The sequence below is a fragment of the Miscanthus floridulus genome, chromosome 3, assembly GCF_019320115.1.
Source record: "Miscanthus floridulus cultivar M001 chromosome 3, ASM1932011v1, whole genome shotgun sequence".
In the NCBI taxonomy this organism is placed as follows: Eukaryota; Viridiplantae; Streptophyta; class Magnoliopsida; order Poales; family Poaceae; genus Miscanthus; species Miscanthus floridulus.
Genome location: NC_089582.1, coordinates 2524008 through 2543602, shown reverse-complemented (window position 1 = coordinate 2543602; position 19595 = coordinate 2524008). Strand labels below are relative to the sequence as shown.

Genomic DNA, 19595 nt, shown 5'->3' with positions numbered 1-19595 from the left:
AAATGACCCATCTAAAATAAAATATAAAGATTCGATTCAACTATGATTATGAACAATGATCCATTTGGCTAGCGCACACATAATACAAGTGACATTTTCAAAAGCCATGCACATAAAACCGAAACAACCACCCTTTTAGAAAAGAAGAAATTGAGGAAGATGACAGCATCTTCACACATGGGACTTGGCATGTAGTACGCCTTGCTCCAATCTGGGAGCCAAATGATAATCGCTTTTGTTTGACTAATGATAGCTCAACGACCGCATTGAAGCGAACATGAATAAGTAGTAGACCCTGAGCTCTTATGAAATTGACATGAAGAGATTGGTTAAACAAACATAGGACGTACCAATAACACCAATGCGATATGAGTACCGGCCGTATTAACCAGTTCCACTAATTCGTGGTAAAAACCTAATGATTACTGAAATGATGATCACTTTGATGAATAATTTGTGGTAGGGGTCCGTGGGGCCTTACAAGATCATTTAAATGACGTCGATGAGTACATAGTTGTATGCCACTATGATGGTAATATTATGCCACTAGGATGGTATATGCCTTGGTCGATACTAGTATGAGCGAGAAGAACTAAGTGGATACCATTTTGTGCAGACAAAAAAAAGGATCATGTATTGCGTGCGTTGGCACCCTCCCTATTCTTTATCCACAAAAAAATAGTTGGTTATTTACCATTTATTATGTAGAAAAATTATCTAAACTTGAATCATAATTCATAAAAACTACTTACCTCCATTCTGTTTTATAAGGCGTACATGCATATCAAGATTCAAACTTTATATTCTTTGACAAATAATTTGGTTAAAAGTTTAACTATTATAATCCAAACTTGATATGTTAGATTTATAAGCAATTGTACTATCCAATAATCATAAGTTTATAAGCATAAAAAATATAATATAAAGTAAATGAATGATCAAAGTATAATTTTGGAGACCATGTCATTCGAAATTGCGTCTTATAAAATGGATTAGGGGACTAACATGTTTCAATCATATTACTGAATAAAACAAAAAAGTGTTAACCCTCCATGTTTAGAGTTCAAGTTCTTTGATAATATCTTTTTTATTTTTAAACACAGAGCAAGAGCAGTGCCCATGTACACACTTATGCCTATGACTACGCACATACACATAGCCCTATGAGTACCTCCAACAGTTTGAGCTGCCAGATATTGAGATTGATAAAGTCAGCATAGGCGATTTATTGACGACATACGTACTGGTTGTCATTGAAAGAATAACACGGCCAATTCCCACGGTAAATCTAGGAAATACGAGCACCCGTGCTAAATATAAAACTAGAACCCAGGTGAACAAATTCCATAAAAAACCTACAACCTAATAAAAAAGTGAAATCTTTCCTATGATTTGAGGTCAATTCCTATGTTCAAGGGACATATTACTGTTGGATGCGTTCAAACATAAGTGGCAAAAGCTAATTGTCCAATTAATTTCTTAGAGGAGGCAAATGTAATGCTATTTTTCACTCTCCAGTTTTTCGTATGCAGGTCGATTTAGGATTCTATCCGAACAAATTGCTCTTTTAAGTTGGTATAAATCAATATATGAAAATAATATAGGTTTGTGACACATGGTTGATATTATTAGTTTTGTTAGAAAAATATTTTCACAACATATAATTGTGACTATTTTATATGGTACATTTTTGTAAATTAAAAAAATTGCTAGTCACAGCAATATCAACTAGTCGAGTGTTGTTGCATCGGAGCCCTTGGAGCCTAACTTTTTCTAGTCAGGCCGTTGCTCCTAACGATAGACCCGAAAGGCCAAAGCCCAATGAAGCCCAGTTGCGCGATGGGGGCGAAGCCACTGTCACTCCCGCAGTCCCGCCGCGCTCGATGCTCGATTACTAATTAAAGCCGCGCGCACGAGGAAGCGGATCAGAGCATGTCACGATCTGGCGGCAGCACAGAGGAAGGGCAGTCGCATCGCGTGCACGGCTCGCCGCCGCCGGCCACAGTTACGCCGGGAACCAGCCACCACCAGGACGACCGAACGCGCGCGCCATGCCGTTGTGTTGCGGCGGCGGCAGCTCGGGGCGGCTGGCGGCCGGGACCACGAGCAGCCGGTACAGCACCGCGATCGGCGCGCTCCTGCCGCCGCTGGGCGAGCGCGGCGGCGGGTGGCGTCTGCGGCTCCGTCTCCGGCGGTTCATCGTGTCTCCCTACGACCCACGGTACCTGGCGTGGGAGAACTCGCTGGTGGCGCTGGTGGCGTACTGCGCGTGGGTGGCGCCGTTCGAGTTCGGCTTCCTCCCGGACCCCCGCGGAGCGCTGGCCATCGCCGACAACGCCGTGAACGCGGCGTTCGCCGTGGACATCACGCTCACTTTCTTCGTGGCGTACGCGGACGGCCGGACGTACCTGCTCCAGGACGACCCCCGGCGGATCGCGTGGCGGTACGCCCGGACCTGGCTCGCCCTCGACGTCGCCTCCACCGTGCCCATCGAGGTGTACCGCCGGATCTTGCCGCCGCAGGCCACGGACTACAACTTCTTCGGCATGCTTCGGCTCTGGCGCCTCCACCGCGTCGGCACCTTCTTCACACGGTACGCACGCGCGCACGCTGCTTTCTCGATGGATTGTTCGATGCTTTTTTCTTGAACTGATCAACAATGGCGTTGCTTTGCTTGGTTCGTTGATCTCTACCTAGACTGGAGAAGGACAGGAAGTTGAGCTACTTCTGGGTTCGATGCATAAGGCTCATCTGCGTGACGCTGTTCGCGGTGCACAGCGCGGGGTGCTTCTACTACCTGCTGGCGGATAGGTACCATGACCCGGCGCACACGTGGCTGAGCTCCTCCATGCCGGACTTCAAGCAGCAGAGCGTGTGGAAGCGGTACGCGGCGTCCATGTACTGGTCCATCACCACGCTCACTACCGTCGGGTACGGCGACATGCACGCCGTCAACACGGGCGAGATGGTGTTCACCACGCTCTACATGCTCTTCAACCTCGGCCTCACCGCCTACCTCATCGGCAACATGACCAACCTCGTCGTCCACGGCACCAGCCGCACCAGGAAATACGTACGCACGCACGCTTGTTCTGCCACCGCCGTCGTCAGACGACACCTATAGCCCTGCCGCCCTGACATCTTCTTGTCTGCGTGCACCGTCGCCATGGAAATGGACACCGATCGAATGAATTAATCCAGAGGGACGCGATCAAGGCGGCGACGAGCTTCGCGGTGCGGCACCAGCTGCCGGCGCGGCTGCAGGAGCAGATGGTCTCCCACCTGAGCCTCAAGTTCAGGACCGACTCGGAGGGGCTGCAGCAGCAGGAGACGCTGGGCGCGCTGCCCAAGGCCATCCGCTCCGGCATCTCGCACCACCTCTTCTTCGCCCTCGTCCAGGGCGTCTACCTCTTCCAGGGCGTCTCCAACGACCTCATCTTCCAGCTGGTAATTAGTAATTACCATTTACTGTAACGACGCCACCATCAGAGGCATTGGAACCTCCGATCCGTGCAGTTCTGAATTCTGTCTGCAACATGTTTGAGTGTTCGATCGATTCAGGTCTCTGAGATGAACGCCGAGTACTTCGCGCCCAGGGAGGACGTGATCCTGCAGAACGAGGCGCCGTCGGACTTCTACATCCTAGTCACTGGTAGTGTGGTAAAAAACAAACAAAAGCGCACACATTGTTTTCTCTTCTCACGATTAGTTCGAGGCTACTGCATTTTGATAGACATTCTTTCCGGTACAAACAAGAAATGACACTGACAAGCGATGATGCATTGACAGGAGCTGATAGAGCTCCAGAATGGTTCAGAGCAGGCAAGTCCTTCTCCCTGCTCCGAGCATGCATTCGGAGCTGAGGTTCATTCATCGAACGGTTGCTTGCGCAATGCGCTCGGATAATCTTGGCATGTGATCGTGATCTGCAGCTGGCTGGGATGGCCAGGGCGGGCGACGTCGTCGGTGAGATCGGGATGCTGTGCTACAAGCCCCAGCTCTTCACGGTGAGGACACGGACCCTGTGCCAGCTCCTGCGCATGGAACGGACCACGTTCCTCAGGATTGTTCAGGCAAATGTCGGGGACGGCACCATAATCATCAACAACCTTATCCAGGCAAGCCTAGTCACAGTTTTGACATTGAAAAATTGGGGGGAAATAAAACAGAGGAACTCTGAATTCGTACTGCTTTCTGCTCTGATGAGCTTGTGGATTCCCATGACATTGCATTGCACTGAACAACTAACTGCAGTACCTCAAGGAGAAGAGAGACAGCTGCGCGATCGCCGGCGTCGCGGAGGAGATCGAGTACATGTTAGCTCGGGGCCAGCTCGAGCTCCCCGTCACGCTGTGCTACGCCGCGTCCAAAGGAGATGACTTCCTGATGCATCAGCTGCTCAAGCGCGGGGTTGACCCCAATGAGTCTGACAACTACTGGCATACAGCACTGGTAATACATCTCACTATTCAAGACTGTACTCTATTCTACCGTCACCACTGACGCTACCTTCCTTTGCCTTATAAGCCATATTTTTTTAAACCAACGAACAATATTTTTCTTAAATAATAAATCAGCCAACAGTACTTTCAAACGAACAGGGCATAAGGCCTTTTTTGTTCCAGAGACTAGAGACTAAAAGAGGGACTAAATAATAAATTTGATTTCAGGGACTAAAAGAGACTAAAAGGCTGAACAATTAAAGACTAAAATATATTTCTTCTTCCTTTTGACAGAGGTGAGGGAGGAGAGAGGGAGGCATAAGGGCGGTAAAGTTGATCTATTAGTCTTAAAAAACTTCTCTCAAGGGACTAGTGGACTAGAGACTAAAAGTCTCTCTAATAATCTCTTCTATTTGATTAAAATGGACTAAAAGAGACTTAAAAAATAGTCTATCTCATGGAACTCGACCGGCCCTAAAATGATTGTTTTTTTTAATGTTTATACTGCCTAAACTACAAATTTTCAATGCTCACACTGCTCGTGATCTAACAGCACATATCAGCTTCCAGCGGACATGATCAGTGCGTTAAGCTTCTGCTAGAGCATGGCGCTGATCCTAATGCCACAGGTACCATGTTCATGTACTACCATTAAGATCATCACTATTACATGTACAGATTGGGGTCACCAATGCAACCAAACCTTGTGATCGATCGTAATGTCCAGACGCGCAAGGAAGAGTGCCCCTGTGGGAGGCCCTGTCCAGGAGGCACCGCGCGGTGGCGCGGCTGCTGGTGGACGCCGGCGCGGACCTGGCCGCGGGCGACGCGGCGCTGTACGCTCGCGCGGCCGTGGAGGCGGACGACGTCGCGCTGCTGGAGGACGTGGCGCGCCACGGCGGGGACGTGACGGTGGCGTGCTGGGACGACGGCGTCACCGCGCTCCACCGCGCGGTGCTCCAGGGGAACGTCGGGATGGTCAGGGTCCTGCTGGAGCACGGCGCCGACGCCGACAGGGAGGACGGCGGCGGCCGCACCCCGAGGGCCATGGCCGACCAGCTGGGCCACCGCGACATGCAGCAGCTGTTCGGGTCGTCGTCGTCGCAACGGGAAGGAGTGGTGGAGAGCCCGAAGCGGCAGCAACAGCAGGGCTCCGGAACGGACCATGGAAGCAGGCTCGCGGTCGCCGTTCATCAGCCGGCGGTCACGAGGTTCAAGAGCGCGCCCGCTCCGAGGGTCCCCGTCCCGCAGAACGACAGCGCCGGCTCGTCGCCGTCGCCGTCGTCGTCCAGGCACAGCACTCCCCGCCGGATGGTCAGCTTCCGGAACTCCCTCTTCGGCGTCCTGTCCTCGTCGCACGTGAACCGGCACGACGGAGGAGGAGGGGGCGGCGGGCCTAGCCGCCACGAGAAGCACACGCACAGCAGCAGGTCGCGTGTCAGGGTGACCATCTCCTGCCCCGAGCAGGGCGTCAGCGCGAGGAAGCTGGTGTTCATGCCTGACACCATGGTGCAGCTGGTGGAGCTCGCCGGGAGCCAGTTCGGGTTCGCTCCGACGAGGGTGGTGACCATGGACGGTGCCCAAGTTGACGACGCCAGGCTTGTCAGGGACGGCGACCACCTCCTCCTCGTCACTCATCAGTGGGTGCCTGACACTAAGGTCGTGCATACGGATCAGCAACAGTAGATGGGATGATCGTTGCGCTTGCACGTGTGTCGTGGCTATTGGGAGCCTGATGAGAGGATAGACCCTTCGCTGTAGATTCAGACTCAACCGGCTATGCTAGGGCATGGGTGGTGCAATGCTATTAAGGTTTACAACTCTAAACTAAATGACCCTGTTCGCTTATCTTATAATCCATCTTTTTCAACTTGTTTTTTCAACCGAAACAGTGTTTTTCTCTCACAACAAATCAGCCAGAACGGTACTTCGGCTTGTTTTTTTAGCGAAACGAATAAGGCCAATGAGTGATGATAAACCAATGAATTTACAACTCTAAACTGAGCGAGTGGTGACGACCGAATGGACAGAAGAAGAGTGATGCCACATGAGTAGTTAGAGGGGGAGGCTAATGAGTAGTTAGAGAGAGAGGCCAGACAAAACTTTAATTAAATGCAAATTAATGCAACACTTAATCTTAGGACATCAATAAAACATGAAATGCTGAAAGCATGAAAAAAAATCTAATACTGAAACTGAAAATATAAAACTTGGATTTAAAACTCATTTAAAATAGTGCATGAAAGATTAATAAAGAAATTGCACTTAAAGAAAAGAAAATTCTTAAAATTAAATATTATCAGCAAAATATTTTCAAAACATACATAAAATTAACTTAAAGATCTCTAATGAAAAAAGATACTTAAAATGAAGTGGGAATATCATTATTGTATCATTATGAGAGCATCAAACTTATTTTATAAACCTAAATCAATAATTAAGTTGCTAAGAAAGAACTTAAAAAAACATAAATGAATGGTCTTAACATCTCATGCGTTTAAGTTCTCAGGAAAAGTATTCCACGCAATACTTAAAATACCCCAAAACTAATTAAAAGAACGTTAAACTTATTAATAGCAAGGAATAAACATCATTATTGGGAGAAATAAACTTAATGGTGTAGGCCTGAGCTCATGAAGATAGTTAGTTATATCGACATAGAAAAGATAAGGAAAAAGTCCAGATTACCTTCCTCAACTTTTACGAAAGTCTACCTTTTCTCCTTAAACTCTAAAATCGGGTAAACCACCTCCTTAAACTTTTAAAACCGTTCGTTTTACCTCCCTGGCCGGTTATAAGTGGTTCAAAGACAATTTTGTCTTTTTTTTTTATTTCGGTTGAATCTTTAAAAAATCATAGTAAATCACAGAAAAATAATAAAATGGAAAATCCAATTCTGTTGGACTCCACATGAGTAGATCTATACAGTGAACATATAATTTGGTACGCTTTAGTATAAATTTTTTGTTGTAGCTTTAGATCTATGATTTTCTATAATTAATTTATAGATGTAGTTTCTATGGTCCAATTGTGGCGAAATTTTTATGGTGGACTAACTATTGTATGCTTGAACTGTAGCAAAAAATTCATACTCATCGAATCATGTATAACTTGTATTATTTATTTAGGTGAAATTTTACATTGTATAAGTTCATTGTATAACTTATTGTATGCTTGAACTGTAGTAAAAATCGTCTAGCAAAACCACCCCAGGGGGTAAATTAACCGGTTTTACAAACTTTAATGTGTTCAATAACTGGTTTTATACTTTGGGGGTTAAGTAGACAACTCTCCAAACCTTAGGGGGTGATGTAGACTTTTCCTGGTCTTATTGGTCTTTGGAACTTTTAATTTGAAAATGGGTGCATATTCTAGCTTGTTTTAGAACTATCTTTGCTATATGCTAAGTTCTGCAGTCATACTATTGAGTAATCTCTGTTGGAGCTGTAATTTTGTGCTAAGTTATGTTGCACGGTAGCTATGATTTTTGTAACTACAGTACATCTACAACTTATGGCAGACAGGAGAGGGAAAGTGGGAAACAAATGGCTGTCAGGAGACGGGAGGAAAACACCAGGGTTTCTTCTGAATCTAAAAGAAACGAAGACTTTCTTTTGAATCTCAAGAAATCTCAAAGAAACCGAGACTTAATTCTAAATCTCAAAGAATCCTAAATGGATCAAAGCGCGAGAGCATTCACTGCATAAGCAATCGAAAAGAAACCGAGACTTTATTCTGAATCTCAAAGAATCTCATAGGAGCCGAATCTCAAAAAAACTTAGACTTAACTCTAAATCTAAAAGAACCCTAAATGGATCAAAGCATGGGAGCATTCACTGCCTGACCAACCGAATCTCAAAGAAACCGAGACTAAACCTGAATCTCAAGGAATGGGGATCAAAGCGCCATCGTGATCACTGCCTGAGCAATTGATTGGAATTCGATTGGGTGATGATGGCCTGCAATGCCCCTAGATGAAAATCGCACTGCTGGCAGTGCAGCCAGGATGCTACAGCCAGGGTGTCGGCGGCCCTCCCCTTGCACGCTTACACCGCGCCGGACCTCTCATCATTTGCAGTCGTGCCACCGGCAGCCTCTTGCGCACATGTGGCAATGTCTTGTCGTCCATCGCCCCCACCCTCATTTTATAGTCTTGGGATATGTTTCGATACCAATCGATGGCTCTGCACCCCTGATTATATAGTCCAGGGGTGGGGTTATGGATAGAGTTCTGATCAATTTACATGTATGTTTCCTAGTTTGTTACTAGGAAATCTACAAGATAGAGTTGGTTTTCTAAATACATATTGCTATGCTTGTCTTCCAAGTAGATGAGGTACCCCATTTGGGTCGGGCTCCTTATGTAGCCTGCTTGGTGTACTCCATCTCACTTGGGCTATTTTCCATGCGGTGAGGTACCATGGGCACATATCATCGACACTACTAATACTAGAGTAGGGCTTCGCCCATGTATAGAATGTGTAGCTCCTCCTTTGTGTCATGAATGAGAGTGAGGGGGTAGGGGGTATTAATAGCCCATTAGTGTGGGCCCATGGATCCATGTGATGCATCTTCATAGTCCTTAGATCAAACCGACCTTCAATCAATGGTGGAGATCAAGATAAGGTGTGTTTTCTTGCATGGAGACATGCTAGAGGCGGTGGAAGGCTGGTGGGCCCACATGGGTGTTCGGGTGACCACAAGGGGGTCGGCTAACCCCCCTTTGATAGGTGGGGCCACCCCTCTTGTTGGGGTTGCCTTCCCACATCTTCTAGTGTGTTTATCTTGTAGTGGGTCCACTTAATATTCTGGATGATGAAGATGTGGGCCATACAATCCATGTGAAATGATCTTTGGCCATTGGGAGAAAACACACTTGTGATCCAATGGTTGAGGTTGCTTGTGGAGGTGTTGGGAGGATTGCCATGGCTTGGGAGGGGGCAGTGGGCCCATAGGGTGGTCGGTCGACCCCCTATGTGGGCCCACAACCACCCAAAGTCCTTCAATTATGTACTCTCTCTGTCCCCGAATATAAGGCATGGACGTATTTCAAAAAATTCAAACTTTGTTATCGTTGACTAACAATTAACCTAATTATATTAAAAGTTTGTATTACAAAAGTAGTTACATTAGATTTGCATTAAAAAATACTATCTAATGATCAAACTTTTGTTCCTATAAATTATACATTATAAGAGAAATTATGGGTCAAAATATGTCCTTGAAGACCGCACCAAGTCAAATCATGCCTTATATTCAGGGACGGAGGGAGTACCTAAAAGCAAATAATGACATGTACAAGTGAAACCATGTTATTTGTACAAAAAATCATTGCTATATGCTTATTATTCTCCTAGAAAGGATGTTTTGTTGATGGGTTTTGACTATGCAAAACTATGATGAAATTAACGTCAAGACTAAGGTGCATACATATGGAACTATGAGCAAGTCTAGACATTGTGGGAGAGTTCTTCATTCATCTGCCACCCCAAGCTCTTAGTTATATTGATTACGATGTTGGGACAAATCCTTGAGTTGTACTCTATGTTATCAGATTTGGAAACAAACATCTTCAATGTTTAAGCACTCTAGAACAATTAACCATTTATTTTATCCCATGTGAGGCCCCTTATATGATTCAAAGTTTGTCTGCTTCTCTTGTAATACATTTAGTAGTTTTAGAATATATGTAATATTTTGACGGAGAGTGTTGAATGCAACTTCTAATAGGTTAATCATCGTGTGATTGAGACTATTTGTTGTTGTTGTAACAAAAGAAGTAGGATAATTTGTATGGATTAGGAGTGCAACACATTGTGAGACCAACATAAGCAAGCAACTTTTGACTGCTTGGCGAGCCTCGCATCCAAGATCAAATTAGGACATGTGATTTGTATTCCTTAAATGCCATGCTACATAGATCCAACCTAAAGTCATGTTTCGATCCTTTACGAGGATTTCCTCACGAAGAAAAGTTTCCTAGCATTGCCTAGCAAAGCAAGGCATGTTTAGGGCACTTGTTTGGTTCCCTCCCCTACACTACTCCCTTCTTCTACTCATCCTCCTCCTCCTACCAAGTGATAAGTATAGTAGTACCTACACCTAATACTGATTTCCTCAATTCTTAAGGTGAGGATGGCAAGTCGGGTGTTAATTTGATAGATCGTAATAGGAGGAGCTCAATCTGAGCTCAAATTTGTTGATGAGACCTTCACCCCTAGCTATAGTCCACAGCTCACACAAAAAAGGAGGCCACCATTGAGTTTGTTAGGTGGTCAACAACTCCACTAGGACCGAGGTCGACTATCTCTTTAGGTAGCAAGGAGCTTATTCTAGGCATCAGTGAGTGGACATTTTTATTAACCCCACATAGAGACAACCTTCATGCCTTGGACCTCGATTCAAGGCACAAGGATTGCAATCAAAGTGGCTAAGTTCATTGTGGTAACTAGGTGTGATCCAGGAGGTCAATGAAGCTAGCAGGGGTTGTTGCTTTAAATTATTTCTAGTGTTGCCAAACTCATTGTGGTCAATGTTCGATTCCTAGCCTTGGCACTTGCAACAAAGCTTCCATGTACATGAAAACTTATTAGGCTTTCCCACACGCGTTAACAAGTAATCGTTGATTAGCTAAAATATGGCAAAGGATCGATCAATCCCAAAAGACAATGAAAAAAGGAGCCACCAGTCGAGACCAAATTTTTATGATTTAAAATAAATTAATTATGAATTTTTAAAGATCAAGCTAAATTTTTATTATTTTTAGAAAACAATAAAAACCCACATATAAAACCAAACACATGCTAGAATTTATCCAGTTTTAACAGTTACAGGGTGCCCGTTGCCTGTTTTCGTAGTTAAGGGTGAAAAATTGAACTGACATGCTACAATTTGGAGGTAGATCATTGCACTTTACCCTTTAAGAACTCGGTCAGCACAAAAAACAGCTTGAAAGACGGAGCTGAATAATGCCAAAAAGAAAAAAAAAGAGAGAGAAGGGACGGTGGATCGGAGTGAGAATTTCAATGATGTTAACGATGTACTCCCTCCGTCTTCAAATAAATCAATTTCTAAAATCCGTGCCAGTCAAACTTGACTATAACTTTATAGAAAAAGAGTAACAACATCTATGATATAAAATGAGCATATTATAAAAATATGTTATATGCTATATCTAATTATACTAATTTAACACCATAAATCTTGATGTTTTTTTTTCTAGAAATTCGATCAAATTTTAAAAAGTTTGACTTAAGACAAATCTAGGAATCTATTTATTCAGGAATAGATGGAGTATAAGCGCATATGAAGTAAATGTGACGCGTTCTTATAAAACAAAAATACCTGAAACCAAATATTGTCATAATAGATGGTTGTCATACATTACTGCAAGACGTGATCAAAACAACGCAAACGCATCCATGCAACGCATTACTGACGACTGTTCAGATTTGATGCTGGATTATTCAGTCAGAGCACCCACTGGATTACATCGTTGGTAAACATGTAGCGTTTGGACCTATGCTTCTATCTCGGTGTCGTCTTCAAAGCCCCACCTCACAACCTGCTCGATTTGGAAGAACTTGGCGACGCAGAACCTGCCTCCGCCCAGCACTATGTAAAAAATGATTTTTAGCAATGGTTCGAATTTTTTTGTAGGAGCGGCCAGTGATGGAGCCGCCCCTACAGTGACGTGTTGGGGTACCCAAACACCAGCCGCCTCTATAAATAGAACAACAGGGACGACTGGTGATACGAGCCGCCCCTACAAATGAGGTCTGATTTGTAGGGGCGGCTCAATCACCAGCCACCCCTAGAGTTGCTATTTGTAGGGGCGGCTGGTGATTGAGCCGCCCCTACAAATGCCCCCGTATATATAACTCCGATTTATATGGTCGGCTCAATCATCAGCCGTCCCTACAAATGATCCACATATAAACCAGCTGCAGCACCTTCTTCCTCCTCGGGTCACTCACTCCAACTTGTGAAAGAAAGGTGGAGAGGCCTTGGACACCTCCCAAAAATTGTTCTATTAAGAGGGAAGGTTTTGGTCTTAAATCCTTTGGTGGAGAGGTTGTAGAAGGTAAGAAAATGTTATTCTACACTTTTTTTGAAGTTTTAATGGTTAGTTAGTGAGTAATTAGAGTTTTGTTTTTCTCTTTTTTCTATGATATGCTTGAGCTAATTATAAAGCAAATTAGACCCAAGTTTTAAATGTACTAGGATAAATTAGGGAGGGAAACAAGATCATACCCTTATTTGGTCCATGTTTCTTGATTTTAGTGAACAATTAGTTAGTTTTATGCATGTAGATCTAGATCTAGGGTTTGGTTTTTTTATTAATTTCGTTTTTGTAAATTTATGTTTGATAAAATTGGACTAGGGTTTGTATGAAAAATATTGGGTAAAGTATAATTGTTGCTAATTGTTGTCTTTGAAATTGTTTATTATAATCAATAAATATGTATTTTAATTATTTATGGATAAATGAGCCATTAATTAATTTTCCTCTACCATGGTGTGTTTGTATGCTTCATGTAATTATATTAGATTTATATTCATATATATCTGAAGTATATACAATTAATCTTAAGTAATTATTAATTTGATTCATTTTTATATAAATCTGAACAAGTAGTCCTTTTGAAAGTGCATCTAGCCCTTTAGTGGGTTTTGAATGATTGAATGACAACGTGATTAAAGGACTAACCCGTTTGCTAAGTGTGGACAGGTAATAGGTTATCTCATAGGTACTTAATAAAAGCCAAAATGATGTGTTGTTGTATAAACAATCTAGTTCAAGCATAAGACAACAATGCAAATGGAATTCATGTGAAGGCTTATTCATTGTGGGATTTTCATGTACTATGTGAAAGCAAGCTCGTGATTATTAGTTAATGAGACATGAGGGATTGCATATGGAATGGTCTCATATTTGAAGCTTGCTAAATTAAAATGAAAAATATAACAATACATATGAATGGATGATTCAACACAAGATGTGACTTGATGGCTTGAGATGGTGAAGATAGCAAGGAAAGGCTTCGAGGTACTAAGCAAGGGTGAAGGGCAAGCAACGGTTTGGCAGCCGAAGAACCTAGCTAGGAAGAAAGTACTTGCATTTAGTTGAGGTACTAATCAAGCTAAGATGGTCATATTGATGTGAAGGATCAAATCTATAATGAAGTATTTGATGGAAGTGACTTAATACATTTGGGATTATTCAAATTTGATGAATGGAATCAAGTCACATGCTCAAGATGGCTATGCTCAAGTGAAAAGATCAACATCAACATGTTAGCACCCTTACTTGATGAAGATTGGAAGGGACGGCATCAATTCAAAAGAAATCAACTCAAGTGATATAAATTCATTTTTCCTTTGATCTTGAGTTTAATAGGTATGCCGTACTATTAAGAGGGATGCATTATGTTGATAGATAATGTTTCATAAGTGCTCAAGCCAACCCATGTGAGTTTTGAGTATTTGAGCGACAAAAGAGCTAACTGATTTCTTGCTGGTCTGGCAATACCGGACGTGTCTAGTATTCATACCGGACGTGTCCGGTATTTGTCCAGCAGCTGTAAAATTGTTGTTCTCGGGTTGGCTCGTTGGGAGTTCCGACGTAGGTCGGGAGTTCCGATGGTCGGGAGTCCTGGCATGGGTCAGGAGTTCCGACGTCTCGCACTTCAACTGACTTGGAGGGTTCACTGTCCTGGTCATACCGGACGTGTCCGGTATGAATGACCAGAGGCCAACGGCTAGTTTTCAAAAGTATTGAGGGTCGGGAGTTCCGACGTAAGTCGGGAGTTCCGGCCTATGTCGGGAGTTTCGACACCTCACTAACTTCAACTCAGTTACATGGTTTTCAAAATTGCTGAGGGTCGGGAGTTCCGGCATTCATCAGGAGTTCCAACACCTCACAACTTCACTGTAACTTAGTTACCGTTGGGATAGTGCAAGTCATACCAGACGTGTCCGGTATGCGTACCAGACGTGTCCAGTATTGCAATGGCTAGTTTTCCAAGGGGGCTATAAATACCCCCAAGCCTCCACCTTTGGAGGCTGCTGATTCTACTGAGATAGACACACATTTTTTAGCCTTGCCGACTCTCCTAAACCCTCTCTTAGTGAGTGTGTGATCCAAATTGCAAAATCAATTTGTGGGTTAAGAGAGAATTTGAAAAAGAGAGCAAGCCACCACTTGAGCACTTGTGCATATTGTCAATCTCATGATTCACATTTGTTACTCTTGGACTTTTCGGTCCTAGATGGCTAGGCGTCGCCGGAGAGCAACAGAGAGATTGTGGTTGCTTCGGAAAGTTTGTAACGGTCGATTCCGCCGCCTCGGAATCATTTAGTGGAAGGAGGAAAAGGAGTTGGAAAAGACTCCGGCTAGAGTGACCTTCGTGGTACCCTCTAGGGCTGACCTTCACTGGGTCGCCCGCAGCCCCCTCAACGGAGAGTAGGACTCGAACGAGTCCGAACTTTGGTAAAACAAATATGGTGTCTCAATTCGTATTTCATTTGATATTTGTGTTGCTCTAGCTATTCTGCAGGTTCTCTGTGTATATTACTATCTCTAATAGGTTCCTGCAGTTTAGATTGAAGATAGAAATCAAAAGGAGCAAGTTCAGGGCTGTTCCACTGAAGTCGTGAATACCGGACACGTCCGGTATACATACCGGACACGTCCAGTATTAGCCCCTGCGCCAAACTGGATTGTATTGTGTTCTAACTCTTTGGTTGCAGGTGTTTGGCTCCTAGATTCATTTAGTATCTTTTATATACTCTGTGGCTAACTTGTGAGGGGTGGTACTACTCTTTATTTAGAGTTTCCATTTTGAAAACTCCCTTTACTAATCGTTTCCGCTTTTAAAGGTGTTAATTTTTAGAAACGCCTATTCACCCCCCTCTAGGCGGCATCCTAGGTCCTTTCAATTGGTATCAGAGCAAGGTTCTCACCTAAAGCTTCACCACCGTGAGAAAAGGATGTCGACGCCTATCGAGTTGGAGCCAGTGCTTCTCCAAAATGATGGTTCAAACTTTCTAACTTGGTCAATACATGTACTCAATGCTTTTAGAGATATTAGTCCTCTTATTGAGCATATTGTGGATGCAAGCATACCTCTTTCTATAGTTGATTGGGACAACTACAAAAATTTGTCAAAAGAGGAAGAGATATGCGTGCAACTCAATACTCAAGCTATTAATATTATTTTGAGTACATTGAGTGTAGAGGTTCAAGATGAGGCAATCTTCAATGGACAACCACCTCCGGAGAGTGCTCATCTCATTTGGACTAGACTTTTTGATTTATATGGAAAATCTAAATGTGATGATGCTTTTGAGATCGAGTCAATGGAAAGTATATCCATTGTGTCTTCATGCAGCGAAGAAGCCTCACAAGACCTCAAGAGTGCCGAGCTGGAGCAAGAAGTGCAAGCAGCGCATGACCTGCTGTCTGCCTGCATGTACCGGACGTGTCCGGTATGGTCGAGGCAGCAGACCAGCAAGCAGCTGTTTGCAACGATGCTCAAGCCCGATGGCAACCAAGTGATGAGTCAATCTCAGTATCTCATGATACTCATCACTTGTGTCTCATGGCCAAGAAAAGCAAGAAGAAGAGTAACAAGAAAGATCAAGAAAAGGAGAAGGCACAAGTGGATGATCAAGATGAGAGTGTTGTTGAAGTTGAAGACAACTACAACCTTGATCATCTCAACCACAAAGACAAGTTCATCTCATGAAGATAGTTGAAAAGAATGATGAGCTTGAAGAAGAGATAGAGAAGCAAGAGCAATCACTTCAAAATCAAGAAAAATTTCTCATCTCCAAATTGCAAGAGCTAAAGGCAATAAATGAGAGGTATGAAAAATTGTCAATTGAGCATGCTTTAGTTACTAACTCCTCTTCTAGTGTTTCACAACTAGAGAAGGAAAACTTCGAGCTCAAGGCAAGGCTAGATGAACTATCAAGCAAGTATAATGTGCTACAAGCAAATTATGTTCATCTAAAGTACTCTCATGAGAAAGTAGTAGAATCAAGCATTATGCTTGAGGTGGCCCATGAGGTTGTGATTACATCGGTAAAATTTTGTCAACCTCTCACACATCCGCTCACTAGTACACCATCTCAATTAAATATTTCTTGTACTAATGAGTGTGCTCCTCAAGCAAGCCAATCTTCGATTGAGCTAAATCTTATAGAAAACATAGAGCTCAAAGAAGAAGAGCATAGATTAAAGAAAGATGTGATTTGGTTGAAGGGTAAGGAGAAAGCACAACCTTCTCAAGATAACTGTGATAACATGGTGAAGAAGCTTGAGAAGGGTTCAAACCTTGCTTCCTCCAAAGCCCAACAAAAGAATCACATCTCAAGCAAGGCCAACACAACCAAGAGCAAGAAACATGGAAAAAGGATGTGCTATGGTTGTGGATTGTATGGACATGAGTGGGCTATGTGTCCACACAAGAGTTGGGCCAACAAGGTTGAAGCCGCCAATCAAAAGGCTTCTACCAAGGAGGCCAAGCAAATGAAGAGTCATGGACAAAGTGCTTGTCTCATGGGCAAGAAATTGGGGCATCCTACCAAGAAATGCCCAATGTACAAAGAGGCAAGAAAGGAAGCCCAACTAGAAGATGCTATGGGTGCAATGAGATGGGCCACAAAGTTGATAGATGTCCATACAAGCAAAGCAAGCATAGAGCACACAAAGGCCGCATATGCTATGCTTGTAGAAGAAAGGGGCATCTAAGCTATGAATGCCCAAATGGTAAAACTCCTAAGCCAAACACATTTGTTTATAATGATATGCTTAGGAAGACCACAAATGGAGTTAGCGCTAGTAAGGTGATGTGCTCACCACAAACTAGTGCTAAAGCCATTTGGGTGCCTAAGCACTTGTTGACTAACTCAAAAGGACCCAACAAGAGTTGGGTACCAAAGTGTGCTTAGGTTAATGATGTAGATACTTGGTGATGAGATGAAGGTCTTGGGGTGGTTGAGCAAGCAATTTGACAATATTCACTCAATCTATCAACCAATTCTTATCATAATCCCTTATATGGTTGACCCAAAGATAATTCAATAAACATATCATATATTTCATCATCACCATTGGTAACAAGTACCTAAACCTTGTAGGATAGCAACTTTGTTCGTTTCATGTTCTATAGTTCACAAATAGGTACATTTGTGAAATAATGAAAGTGGCTAATAAGATTCATTTAAAACGAATTCTACTTTGCCATATGATGCTTTTAACGGCTCTCTAGTAAAGCAATTCATTTATTGAGATGCAAGTATACAATAAATAATAGAGCCAAATGAATAATAACAAGCAGCAAATTAATTGGTTCTGTCCTACACCTATCGGACGTGTCCGGTATTACTATCGGACATGTCCGGTATGGTCAGGGACAAAAAGTAAGTGTTTCTATTATGGGTATTCCGGACGTGTCCGGTATACCTACCAGATGTGTCCGGTTTTGTAGCAACCAGAACACATTTTGAATTACAACTGAGTCTTTGATCTATATACTTTCATATATCCTTAACTTACTCAGAAGCTTGTGATTCATCAATTCCTAAGTGGTTTGTGAGTATGTCTCATCGAAATCTAAATATGGCAAATTATTTGATTATGGTCAAAATGGAAAATTGGCTCCAAATTTCTTAATAGAATAAAAGTGCTTGTAGAAAGTCATTCAAATTACTTGAAGCACTTATTTAGGGGGAGCTAAATTTCTATTTTGCACCATTGTGGACTAACAAATTTATCTAGCATTCTCTGTAGTTCTTTGGATGAAAATATATCTAGCATGATTATTTGGCAATTGAGGTCGACATAAAGATCATCATGCTATTTATCTTCTTAGTGGTATTCTTGTGGGCTCAAGGCAAAGGTATGTGTTTATATACATACATTGTAAGTGCATCTAAGGCCCTTTATATGTTAGAATGTGCATTTGTGTGACATAGGAGAGATATTTTTCAAAACCCATAACTAGCATGTGTAGGTGGTGTGAATTTGAAAAAAAAACTATTTGAATCTTGGTCTTTGTGACCTAGCCTTGCCATGTATTGATTATAGCTCTCCTTGATTGTTTGATTGGCTAATCACACATGACATGGCTTTCTTAAGTCCACAATCTACTATCTCTCTCTCTCTCTCTCTCTCTCTCTCTCTCTCAAGTAAGCGAAATCTTGTATATGCCAAATATTTGGAAAAGAGAAAATCATTTTACGGCATTGGATAAGGAAAGTGATGATACTCGGCTTGGATCAAGATTATATACCTTTTGGACTAAGAAATAATAGAAAAGGGGATTGGAAGAGAGAAAACACATTTTGGAATAAATTGGGCCAGCCCGTGTATACCGTACGTGTCCGGTATGAGCGGGACTATAAAAATAGAGCGTACCCCTTCAGCCCAAACAGACTTGTCTCCTCCAAACCAACCAACCGACGCCCTTCTTCCCACCTAGGGCGACCAAGGACTTCACCAAGAAGAAGGAGAGAAGGAGATCGCATTGGAGAAGGCTTGCATCAAGATTGAAGGCCCGGAGACTTGGATTTCTCATCACCTTCTTTTCTCTCCTCTCAAGGTACCCTAATCACGGACCTCATCCGAGCTACATGGTCAATGCATGATTTTAAAATTCCTTCGGTCAATATGCTGCATTGGTGATATAGAAGCAATGCCCAAAGTTTGGAATTGATCCGTGATGGTTTGAATCAAGGAACCCTAGTTAGGGTTGCTGGTCGCCCATACCGGACGTGTCCGGTATGGCCCAGTAGAGCAGACCCTCTGCTTTCCTTTGATTCAATCCAGTCTTAGAATTGTATATTAGGCATAGTTTCTTCTGTATCTATGTTTTGCAAACCTTGTGACAGTGGTGTGTCGAGGTGATTGTAAAACCATGGATAAAAGATTCTATGTCTAATCGCAATTTGTGAATAAACTATGGGCATGTATCTAAAATTCTATGGAAATCTTTGGATACAGGACAACAGCCATGAGTGGACGATAGGAGCCGAGGTCCAAGCACAGGCATGATCCAGCACTTGAGAAGTACAAGAAGGCAAGACAGGATATGCATCCTGGATTCAAGCCAACCAGCAGGAGGTCTACCAGGGCTGCCTCTAGTG

General features: G+C 43.2%; 1 protein-coding gene across 1 annotated transcript; it reads left to right on the top strand.

Annotated features, from left to right (window-relative positions):
- The first annotated feature begins 1907 nt into the window (after positions 1-1907).
- LOC136544770 (potassium channel AKT3-like) lies at positions 1908-6316 on the top strand. The gene is made up of 9 exons (XM_066536829.1): positions 1908-2593; positions 2698-3073; positions 3202-3447; positions 3562-3660; positions 3790-3822; positions 3933-4118; positions 4255-4452; positions 4996-5071; positions 5170-6316. The coding sequence occupies exons 1-9, from the start codon at positions 2052-2054 to the stop codon at positions 6126-6128; spliced, it is 2715 nt and encodes a 904-aa protein (XP_066392926.1). The 5' UTR covers positions 1908-2051; the 3' UTR covers positions 6129-6316.
- The last annotated feature ends 13279 nt before the right edge of the window (positions 6317-19595 follow it).

Excerpts from the sequence above, each read along its gene's own strand:
- LOC136544770 (XM_066536829.1), top strand. The coding sequence starts at position 2,052 with ATGCCGTTGTGTTGCGGCGGCGGCAGCTCGGGGCGGCTGGCGGCCGGG. Across the intron at positions 2,594-2,697 it reads GTCGGCACCTTCTTCACACG|ACTGGAGAAGGACAGGAAGT; the intron begins GTACGCACGCGC and ends ATCTCTACCTAG. Across the intron at positions 4,453-4,995 it reads ACTACTGGCATACAGCACTG|CACATATCAGCTTCCAGCGG; the intron begins GTAATACATCTC and ends GTGATCTAACAG.